The sequence below is a fragment of the Zingiber officinale genome, chromosome 7A, assembly GCF_018446385.1.
Source record: "Zingiber officinale cultivar Zhangliang chromosome 7A, Zo_v1.1, whole genome shotgun sequence".
Taxonomy (NCBI): Eukaryota; Viridiplantae; Streptophyta; class Magnoliopsida; order Zingiberales; family Zingiberaceae; genus Zingiber; species Zingiber officinale.
In genome coordinates, this window is record NC_055998.1 from 127484762 (window position 1) to 127496268 (window position 11507).

Below are 11507 nucleotides of genomic sequence, written 5' to 3' on the forward strand. Positions count from 1 at the left end.
TGCCATCCGCTCAGCTAATTTCTATAACCCAATAATTTCCTACCTTTGACCGTCTTAACTTTGACCCCACGTCGGCCTTTCTTGTCTTTGACTCGTTTTGGTCTATTAATTATGTCTTGATAGAGTTCTTGATTATTTATTGATTATATTTATTTACTTAATAATGATGATTTGTGCTCATTGCAAACATTTGTATATGACTTAATTTTGGATCACATTTTTCCCTCTCGTTTCTTATTTTCAGATTCAGCTTTTATTAATAAGAGTGCACGTCTAATCATGGTGCAATACAAGAGCGATTATTTTTCATTAAAAAAATAATTTAATTTATATATCAAATATTAAATTAATAAGAATAAATATTATATTTGATGTTAACTAAAAGATCGAAAAATATATATTTTCTAATGTCGTCGATCAAAAATATTTATAGAAATTTTTTCGATCATGATATTATCAATCCTAAGATGTGGGACTAAAAAGAATCATGACTGCATATTTTTATATAAAAACAATAAAAGAAAAACATTAATAAAAGTTAAAATTATTTTTAGTGTGAAAAGAAAAAAAAAAGACATTAATATAATTTTCGTTTGGGTTTCATCAAAATTAATTAATAAATGGTCTAGATTCTTAATAAAATATTAATCATCACACACATTACACGTGTAATATAATATATGAATACACATAAATTAGTATTACAAATCGATAAATTGAACTTGATAAGGATACATCATACCCCTATAATAGTATAATTAAAGGGCGACATTCGAGTACCCTAATATCAAGCTATTGTAACATATATTTTTTAATAAAATATTAATATAATTTGTTATATTGGATATTAAATTAAGACTAATAGGTACTACCATGATATTAACTTAAAAAGTCAGAAAGGTATATTTATTGATATAAAACAAAAATTAAAAATAAACTCTATTGTTATTATTATTAAAATTTAAATATTACAGCTAAAAATTAAAAGGAGAGCCTGATTTTTAAAAAAAGAAGTCAAAATAATCCCTGCAATGCTATTTTCAGGGCGCTGCTTTCGTAATTTTAGAAACTGGAGTGCCCAAATGTGATTATGATTTAATTGTTTTGTAAATAAAATTAGTAGATTTACTATCTAAATAATATTGGAGAAAAGATAAAGCGGTCTTAGCACTAATCTATTAGTAGTGTGCTAATCCGTGGGACTACGTTTTAAATAATATTGATCGAAGTTGACGTGTAATTCCACAATAATAATAATAATAATAATAATAATAATAATAATAATAATAATAATAATAATAATAATAATAAATAACAAAATTAATTTACTTTTTATAATTCTATAAAGGTTTTTTTTCTTCTGTTTTTTTATATCTGTTTTGGAAGTCCATTCTTCCATCTTAGCTAAGATAATAAAAACCCTGAGAAAGAGGATTTAGGAAGCGCAACGCACTATTTGAATGCTCGATTCACGTTCCTAGAACCCTTGATTCCTCGCCATGGCTTCCTCTCTCTTGTCTAGATCGCTCTCAGCTCTCCGCTCCATTTGCCCCCCAGCTTCCTCTTCCACCATCGCCGCCGATTCAGCAAAGCTCTTCATGCCTTTCTCCAAGGTCGGTAATTTCGATCTCGTTCCATTCGTTTTCCTGGGGTTCGTGGGGCCGATTGACCTTTTGATCTAGTGGCAAGGATTCGTACCTGATCGATGATGGAAAGATCCTTGTCTCATGTTGTTATTTCAATCTGACACCTCGGGCTGTCGATTGTTGGTTGTTGGCAGCGTAGAAGAGTTCCCAATGGAATTTCCAGGTTTTCTTCCTTGGTTCGCCCGGCTGTTGGACCGACTCCTCGCTGTAGAAGTGCTTCAGGTGGGTTGAGGACGGTTGTATCTGCGATCCATTCGGCCGCACACCATGAGCCCGTTGTTTCTGCCGATTGGCTTCATGCTAATCTCAGAGAGCCGGACGTTAAGGTGCTATTTTGATTCCGCATTTCATTATGCTACCGCTGTCAGCAAGTTTCCAGTGAGAAGCAATTTCCAATAATAACTGTTATCCATCATCTTGAATCTATTTTCTTTTTAAGTCAAAATTTGTTGTATGAATAGTTTGTACCTGGTTACAAGATGTTCTAGAAGTTAATAGGTTGTTATTTAAACTAAATGGTGGAATCATCATACAGAATTTTAACCTGCATTGGCGATCTCTATCGCCAATTTTTCAGTAGTAGCGGGCTCACTGACTGTTACAGTTTGATGCTATCAATTAAAACAATAATTTAGTCGGGAGGGATTGGATAAGGTGGATAATTAAAATGAATTAATATGATTTATTTTTAATGTCTTAGAGTTTCTTTAAAATGTTAATATATTTGCATTTTAGCTACGAAAAGCTACATGATTACTTAAATCTATTTCATTTTTCTGTGATTTGCATGGTGTTAGTACAAAAAGAATAAACATGGAGTTCAGTTTGTGAAAAGAACTCATTCTCCTCACTTGATCTGTTTTCCAAATTAAATTAAAAGCCTACTACAATGGATCTGAATCCAGGATTTCTAGAAGTGAATCCTAATAAAAAATTAAAAACTAACATAATCTGGATATTTAAAAATAATTCAGTCAATAATAGGAGTTATTATCTTCCACTTTTTTTTTACTTCTATTTGGACAAGATAGAAATGATGGTATAATCAGGGTTGGATCCAATATGAGTTTACTAACTTAGGTGGATCAATATAGAGCCTAACATGAAAAGTATTAATACTAGAGGACATATATGATGGTTAGATTCATTACCTTTTTTTGCTTGTGATGAAAACATTCCCGCACACTTTAGATCCATTTAGTTTCAAAAATAACCTAATGCAAACACTAATGCAAATTTTGGATGGATTAGTTTAGGCTATAGTTATAACACTTGGACCTGACTGATGCAATTATCACATTCCAGCCTGCCCCTCAGTTGCTTTAGTTTGCTTCTTGTATTGAAAATACTGAAAATAAGGGTCGAATACTAATATTTGTAATTTTCTGCTGTTCTTATTTACTATGCATCATATATAAGTTTGAAGTGTAAAATGGATAAAGTTTGACCTGTTGACTTTCCCCGTGTCTTGGAGCATGCGTAGGTAATCCGTCAATTGAAATTGTTGGGTATGTATGATAAATGTGGTCTAGACAAATGATGAAAGGATGTGAGACCACTTTGATTTGAATCGGCGGATACATAGTTCTGACAAGTATGAATCTAGGAAGCTCAACATATTTGCGTCTTAAAACTGAGATTGCTTCCATGATCTAAGTTTTGACGTCTAGTTTCATTATGGAGAATTCTCATGATGGTTCCGGTTGTGTTTTGACAAAACTTGCTTCTTTACGATGTAAATTTGATAGGAGTTTGAGGTTGGGTTGGTTGGTTAGTTTTTTTCTCTACCGTTGAGTTCTTTGTAAGGTGATATTAATTGAAATAAAGACAAAATCACATATGCCTATCAAGCAAAGCTATATAGACTAGAAAAATAAACTATCATAAAGAATTATGCCATCAATCAAGGTTTACAATTTCTTAACATTTCATTTTCTAAAATGCAATGTTAATTGCTACAACACAACCTGGAGATTTTATTGAATTCTGGTATTCCACAAATTTTAGGTCTTTGTTTTCTGTTGTGCCTCTTTCTCTAGTTAAAAGCTAGAATAGGATTGGATCATTTCTTCTCTTTCTTTCTTTTATTTTCATTATTATTAGATCCCTAAATTACTTGTATTGCTACATTTGATTGATTGCCCATTTATCACAAAATCTTAAGTTAATAGGAAATGATGAGTAGATTTAGAAACATAGTTTTAGTTGGTAAAATTCCATTTAGTTATACTAGCATTATGAACCCAAGGCCGCTACTACGAGACCATGTTATGTTTGATTGGTCAATGACTTTCCAAAGCATTAATTGTTAGGAAAGAGCCATTTCTACATACTTTCATATTCTCAATTGTAAAGATGGTCTAGCTTATAGTGCAGTCATCTTTAGGAACAATAGAGCCTTAGGAGGTAGATTGCAGATTCTGTCATGTCTGTATGCAAGCTCCTTTTATGTTTGTTTATCTCCATCTTCTGTTTCTACTTTTTCATTGTTCCTAGCTTGATCACTGTTTCTTTTTCTTGAAGTACTTCCCTCACTTATATTAAATGAATCTGTAAATCACACAACTCATCCTTATTCAAGTTACTATTTGAAACCCTACCTACTCTGATACTTCACCATCATTTTTGGATGTAGGACATTTTTTATGTCTTAAGATTAATAGGTTATCTGATAATGACTATCTAAGTACTCCATTATCTTATTGATATTTTTCTCTATGATACCCAGCTAACTTTTTATCATGCAATTTCTAGGGCTTGTGTCCATCTCCAAACTTATTTTATGTTTCTGTGGGTAATATTCTTGTTTTTTTTTTGCACCACATGCAGACATTTTTTATTGCTGTACTGCCTAATCAATTGTTGCTATGTTTATTGTACATTAATGAGCAACTGTGCATATGTACATATGGGTATATTTTTAATGCATTTTTTTACTTCTAAATTCTTTCTGCGATGTTATTCTTACACCTTTTTTCCCCCTTCAAGGTACTGGATGCTTCTTGGTACATGCCGGATGAACAAAGGAACCCCTTCCAAGAATACCAGGTAGGTCTATAGTTTTTTTATCTGCTTTCTCTTCTTCAGGATTAATTTCTTGATCTAAAGAGTATTATTATTTATATACATAAGTTTGACTATTGTTAAGATTTGATAGTGATGAATTCTAGAGGAAAAAGCTTAAATATGCCTCATTGTAATATAAACCTTGTTAGTTTGTCGTATTACATTTATGGTCATACTAATTTTACATGTTAAGCTGTTCTGAGCCTGTCATTTACCTAATCACATTCTGAATGCTTGCCATCAAGCAATAATCATTAAAAATGAAAATGGTGGTCGCTTATAGTATATAATATCAAATTGTGTGATGCCATAATGATCTGGCTACCAGCATACTGGTTTCCTTTGCTTTGATCTTTAACTCATGTGCAGAAAATATGCACATTACTTTGTTTATTTGCTACTATTGGTAATGTTTGTTGAACAGCCGTGAATTTGTAATTTAACCTTCAGTTTTAGTTTTAAAAATATTGAAACCAATACAATGGAGTTTGTTCCCATTTATTACTTTCAACTTTATCTGTCTGCATATTTGTTTCTATAAATTGATTTTTCAGTGTAAAACTTCAAGCTAATTTGTTTTTTCATCAAAATTCTCCATGTCAATATTTATAACCTCTCTATGTTAAAATGGTCAGGTGGCTCATATACCTGGTGCTTTGTTTTTTGATGTTGATGGGATATCAGATCAAACATCTAAGGTTTGATGTTATTCCTTGTTTATATACTAATTTCTGTAGTTCTAATTGGATATGCTTTTTTTATTCAACTTTTTTTATCTGATGATGGTCATACCTTGCATAGCTTATTTTTATTGGTTAGGAAATTTTTATCCCATAAAGGGTTCCTGATCTTTTCTTCTTCTTTATGTTTTGTTGTATATGTATAAGTATCTTAGTGCACCACAAAGTGTATATGGACAAAATTATGTCTTTGAAACATTCTACAAATTAGTCACGGCAGGTTATACATACAGTTTCTCTTCATAAGTTGGTATGGTAAGTTGTGATTTAAAGTGTTTATGATTTATGCTTATCATATTCATAAAAAAGTGCATAGCAATAGGGATCTTATGAATTATTGTAAAGAATACTTGCACGGTTACACACATCTGAACATACTCAGACTTTATATTTGGTGTTTGAAGTTATTCGCTTTTCATCTCCCATTTTACTGGAGTAACAGCTATTGATACAATTAATTTCCACCAGTTGCCGCATATGCTGCCATCAGAAGAAGCTTTTTCAGCTGCAGTTTCTGCACTTGGAATCTATAATAAGGATGGGATAGTTGTTTATGATGGCAAGGGAATATTCAGTGCCGCTCGCGTGTGGTGGTAAGATATTTGCTACACTTGCAGTTACAATATTTTGGACTATGACACTTGTATTTATCAAGATGATCCTGAATTTTTTTGGTGTCAGAATCGAAAGGTTTGTTTTTTTCTTCTGAATAAAGTTGAACAATTTATGCATCTGAATATATTCTTAACAATTTTTTGGGATTTGTTATATAGAATTATTTAAATGCATAATTGGTTCTCATTTGTTGCCATTTGTTGTCAAAGTAATAGAAACAATACGTTAATTAGTCCTCTTATGAATATTTAATAGCCGCTATCATGAATATTTCTTTTGGTGGACAACCTTCTATGAGCTGCACATAGAGCATTTATAACAAGCACGTCCAGTCATGCGTCTTATAGAATTATCACCTTCTTAAGCAAAACATTTCAACCATGTTCTATGACATTTCAGATGAAGTGATTGAGCAACTAAACATAAATGCAGGCAACATAACACAAAAAGTTCTTTGTAATTCTAGACAAAGAGCATGTGTTTATTTGTGATTTCTTCTATTCTTTTGACCAAATTATGTATGACGAGAATAACTCAAATTTTATGCTTGTCATTTTTAAGTTACATTATTATTTCGTTGTGGTAGAGGGAATCCAAAGAAGAATTTTGTTGATGTAATAGAATGGATTTAATTTATTGGAATATTACTAGTGATATAGCCTTAAATAGAAATCCATGACAGGATAAAATCGATGTTGCTGACCTATAGTTGGGAGTTAGGTGGATTGATGGTGATTTCCATGGGGACATATGCACGCTGGATTCCACTTATTTTTTTTACAAAACTGATTAGTATGATTTCACAAAATTTTGACATGTGTTTGGAGTTCTCTTCCAACTTTCTTCCAATTTCCTGTTTCTAAGGATATAATTGTCTTGTTTGAGAGTTTTGTCTACTAGTGTATCAGTATAGTCTTTAGTCTTCAGCATGTAACATGTAATCTGGACTGCCACCTTAGGTGAACCTTAACCATACCATTATCTGAATTTATTGTTGCATTAGCATTTAGTTGGTGCTTGCACAAGTTGCCCAAGAAAAGAACACTGCAAAATGAAAAGCTCTGAGTGAGTAGTTAAAACATAAAGAAGTTTTTATTTTTTATTTTTTATACTTAATAACAACAGCAATTGGGCAACCTCTAATATTAGCAAACAATTTATCCATGCCTGCTTGTGTAACAAACATCAACACATACCTCTTGTGCTGATACATTCCACCTAGAGGTTTCTTTTTCACATTTGAAGATGATCATAATTTTTTGAGATTTTTTTGGCTTATTTCATGAGCCTATCATGGTGGGCATTGTCTAGAATTTTTCTGTTGAAATTGCTTTCAGAACTGTTATATTTTTTCCTGGATTTGAACGTCATTCATCTCGACACCTGAGCCTAGTGATGTTGAATCCTTTAAAATATTTATGAATGAACAGGATGTTCAGAATGTTTGGGCACAATAATGTTTGGGTTTTGGATGGAGGTCTTCCTCAGTGGCGTGCTTCTGGATATGATGTTGAGTCTAGCGCCTCTGGAGATGCTGTTTTGAAAGTTAGTGCTGCTAGTGAAGCAATTGAAAAGGTTTACCGTGGACATCTGGTATGTTCCCTAATCTCAGCCTTCCATAAAATGTTATAGCTAGCTAGTTCTCTTCCTGGTTTTAGTAATCTTACAACAACCACCACCAAGCCTTATCCCACTAGGTGGGGTCGGCTTGGTTTTAGTAATCTTGCATTTTGAAAATGTAGTTCCTGGGATGATTAATTTCGTTGATAATTTTCATGGTGGTTTTCTATGGAGGCTGTTTATTCGGATTCAAATCCTCAATTATTTTGCCAATTGTTCAAAGCATAACTTGTCTTACTATTTCATAAAATGGCGACTGTATATGCCATGACTTAAGATTTTGTCCTGGTATTGATCCTTGGTAGCTGGCTGAAATAAAATCTTTTAGGTGCCAACTGAAGAAGAAGAGGTGAGGCCAATTCCAAATCCTATGCTAGCCGGATGAAGTAGGAATTTACACCCACTTTGTGATTGTGTATTAATCAAGTTTGTTCAGCCAGTTGGTGTATGCTTTATTTTGATGATTATTGACTAACTGCTTACATGAAAGGACAGAAGAGAAGAGAAAGTTGATAATTTTTTTTTTCTGCTGTCAAACCCTATGCTAGCCAATCAAGTTGTTCATCCAGTTGTTGTTGTATGCTTTTTGATGATGAAGGTGAAGAGACTAACTGATTATGTTAAAGAAGAGAACAGAATATGGAATTGATTATTCCTTGTTCTCTGCCGAAGGTTATGCTATCCAGAACAAGTAGGAATATATTCCCACTTTTTGATTGCCGATCACTCAAAAAAAAAAAAATGATTAACCAGGTCAGGTAACGTCGAACCTGGGTGACCAGCCAGACCCCACGGAAGTTTTCCACCGGCCACCTAGGTAAATCGGAGAAGTGCATATGGAGGTCCATCCTAATAGCCAACATTTTCAGGTCTGCTACCAATTAAGGAGAAAATTTCTCAATAATACACCACAGTTGAGTCTTGAACTCTAGATCCCTGATCTATCACCGACGATTGCCGATCACTCAAGTTTAGTGGTTGGGGTTGTGTACTTTATGTTTAGGAAGATGAAGAGAATAACTGCATGCATAAAAGGAGAGCAAAAAAATAGAATTGATTAATTCTTGTTTGTTATAAATAACTTTGATTGTGAGCCGAGTAATCTGCAATTTTCTGGAAAGTTGTAAAAAAACACTTTTTTGGTTAATCTGTGATTCATAGTGAAATATTCAAATTCCTGACATTGTTTTATAATAATACATTCAAAGTAAATGACGTTGCTAGTTTTTATTTTACCGTGTGGAGTTTTTGTGAATGTAAGTTAACATGTCATCCTATGCAGGTTGGCTCTTCAACTTTTGAAACAAAGTTTCAACCTCATCTTATACGGACGCTCGAACAGGTTAGGGATTTAGGACTTTCTTTTAGCTGCTTATTGTAAACTGCTGACATGCTTGACAGATTTTCTTTTATGCATATGAATACTCGGTCACTGTGGTTGGAACTGACATCTGAACAATGGAAAGAATGAGTATTCAAATCAGCACACAGTTATGTCATGTGATTTGAAAACCTGGGCCAGCAAAATTAGACAATATTAATTTGATTATAACATGCTTAAACAAATGATTGTACTATGTCAACCTGGAATATGAATTTTCTCACACAAAATGGATGTTAGAGAACTTATTCAGGGTTGGGTCCCCCTAATGTACATTTTATGCTTTGGCTATATGGTTTTCATGTTGTAGCCTGTTTGTATTCTTTCTGAGCAACAATATATAATTTCTAAATAGTTTTTTGCTTATATGGTATGATGGCAACAAGGGAAATAGAATCAGCATTTCAATCTGGTGGGTAGCATTCTTGTATCTGCTTCCTATTTGATAGAGGTTGAATGTGTTTTTCATCCTTAACTTGATGCTGTTGATTCTCATAGTGACTCATCCATTCCACCTTCTAAACACATTTATTTACATGCCACTGTTTTTTATTGTCCAAATGCGTTCCAATCTGTCTCGTTACACTTTGACCAAAAATAGAAGGGAACAAAGCATTCTGTTTCTCATCCCTTTCCTATTTTCTTCCATTTAGTTGCGAATTAGACCCAGCTACCAAAGCTTTTCTAAAGGAATCTTCCATAAAGTCCTTTGTGCCTGTGGTGGCTGTTACTTGAGTGATTGTATTTTATTCCATTCTTATTCTCAACTTGTTGTTTAATGACCCTTATGGAGAATGTTGGAATTGCTTTATTAATGGATTGAGCTAATTATTTGTGTAGGTTAGTTTGTTTCTAAAACTAAGTCAAACAAAACTCAAAAATTTCAGGTTAAAGCAAACATTGAAACTCAAGAATATCAGCATATAGATGCTCGCTCAAAGGCCAGGTAACTTGCTATAGCTCTCATTTTTTATTGTCAGAATAAATCAATGATATTCGTATTGCTTTATGCAATATTTTTCTTGGCATGGGATAGTAATCGTTTGTGATAGTGTCATAAGATGATGTTTTCCATGTGTAACAGGTTCGATGGCACCGTTCCTGAACCACGAAAGGGAATAAGAAGTGGTCATGTGCCTGGCAGCAAATGTATTCCTTTTGCGCAGGTAAAATATGCAGTAAATTTAGCTTAATTATCTTTTGTTTACTCCTTTGATGTGTTGATGCAATACCATCCTTAGTGCTTACAGAATTTCCATTCATGTTGATTTAGGCTTTTGTTTTCTAGCAGACATCTTCTGAATATGGACTGCTTAGTTCTACCAGTGAACTATGTGTTTTTTGGTTAAATAAATTATAATGCTATAAATATCTTTTTGCCAATCTTTCTGCTAATTTGGTTGCTAAAATATGCATAGTTCCTTTCTGCAGATGCTTGATAGTTCAAATATGCTCCTGCCAGCAAATGAACTTGTCAAAAGATTTGAGGAAGAAGGTACGTTTGGATTTTAAACTGGAAGTTTGCTCATGGTACTTGAATTATGATATAGAAAAACTGTACTTAGTGTAACATAGTTTGTTACCTTGTACTCCATCGCAAAGCTAGTCACATTGATCACATGAAGATTCTCTCGTTACAGGCATCTCTCTCGACCGCCCTGTCATCACTTCATGCGGTACTGGCGTGACCGCCTGTTTACTTGCATTAGTAAGTTCCCTGACTTTTATTTTGCAAATGATGCATTCTCAAAAGGTACGACCTTTGCCAAAGTGACTCTCTCGGATAATTTTAGGGTCTGCATCGCCTCGGAAAGACTGACGTTGCAGTTTATGATGGATCTTGGACTGAGTGGGGATCAAACGCTGATACTCCTGTCGCTGCAGCAGCTGCTGCTGCGAGTGCCTGAATCCTTTGTATTCTGTTTGCACAATCAGGAGAAAGTCAAAGGAGCAATATGTTTGTTGGGAAGTTTTCTTCGAACAATGAGCTGTCAAGAATGCTTCCAAAGGTCAATCTGAGACACTGAAGAGTTTGGAGGGTGATTTCCTCTCAAGCTCTGGTTTATGCTAATAAATTATGGTTACCTTATGCATGTTAATTACGATGACGAAAGAGCCCATTCGGAGTCCTAAACTAGAGATATTGAACGGTTTAGAGTTAAATTGCCTTAACATCAGTGTTAATATTTTGAAACTGTCATTAAGTTATCTTCTGTTCCTTCGATGGACGATTAGGTTTGATGGTGTTTCTACTAGATGCATGGCGTATTAGTCTTGAAGTTCAATAGGTTATTTCCCCTGTGTTGACTCATATTGAGATTATGCCGTAATTAATAAATAATGTAAACTTTGTTTTCAAAAAATAATTGGAACAGATCACAAAGTTTCTGTTGGTCATATACCAAGAATTTTGTCATTGGGTGTCTCAACATTGATTTT

The 11507-nt window shown here is 33.6% G+C and overlaps 1 protein-coding gene across 1 annotated transcript; it reads left to right on the forward strand.

Moving 5' to 3' along the window:
• Positions 1 to 1380: 1380 nt before the first annotated feature.
• LOC122002465 (thiosulfate/3-mercaptopyruvate sulfurtransferase 2-like) lies at positions 1381 to 11302 on the forward strand. The gene is made up of 12 exons (XM_042557643.1): positions 1381 to 1613; positions 1781 to 1972; positions 4635 to 4694; positions 5348 to 5410; positions 5921 to 6045; positions 7498 to 7660; positions 8970 to 9029; positions 9956 to 10014; positions 10153 to 10234; positions 10500 to 10563; positions 10709 to 10776; positions 10862 to 11302. Exons 1-12 carry the CDS (start codon positions 1500 to 1502, stop codon positions 10973 to 10975), a joined length of 1164 nt encoding a protein of 387 aa, XP_042413577.1. The 5' UTR covers positions 1381 to 1499; the 3' UTR covers positions 10976 to 11302.
• The last annotated feature ends 205 nt before the right edge of the window (positions 11303 to 11507 follow it).

What these genes read in the sequence shown, in the direction of transcription:
- LOC122002465 (XM_042557643.1), top strand. Translation starts at nt 1,500, where the DNA reads ATGGCTTCCTCTCTCTTGTCTAGATCGCTCTCAGCTCTCCGCTCCATT. An exon ending in ACCCCTTCCAAGAATACCAG is followed by an intron (nt 4,695 to 5,347) that starts GTAGGTCTATAG and finishes TAAAATGGTCAG; the next exon opens with GTGGCTCATATACCTGGTGC. An exon ending in GATGCTCGCTCAAAGGCCAG is followed by an intron (nt 10,015 to 10,152) that starts GTAACTTGCTAT and finishes CATGTGTAACAG; the next exon opens with GTTCGATGGCACCGTTCCTG.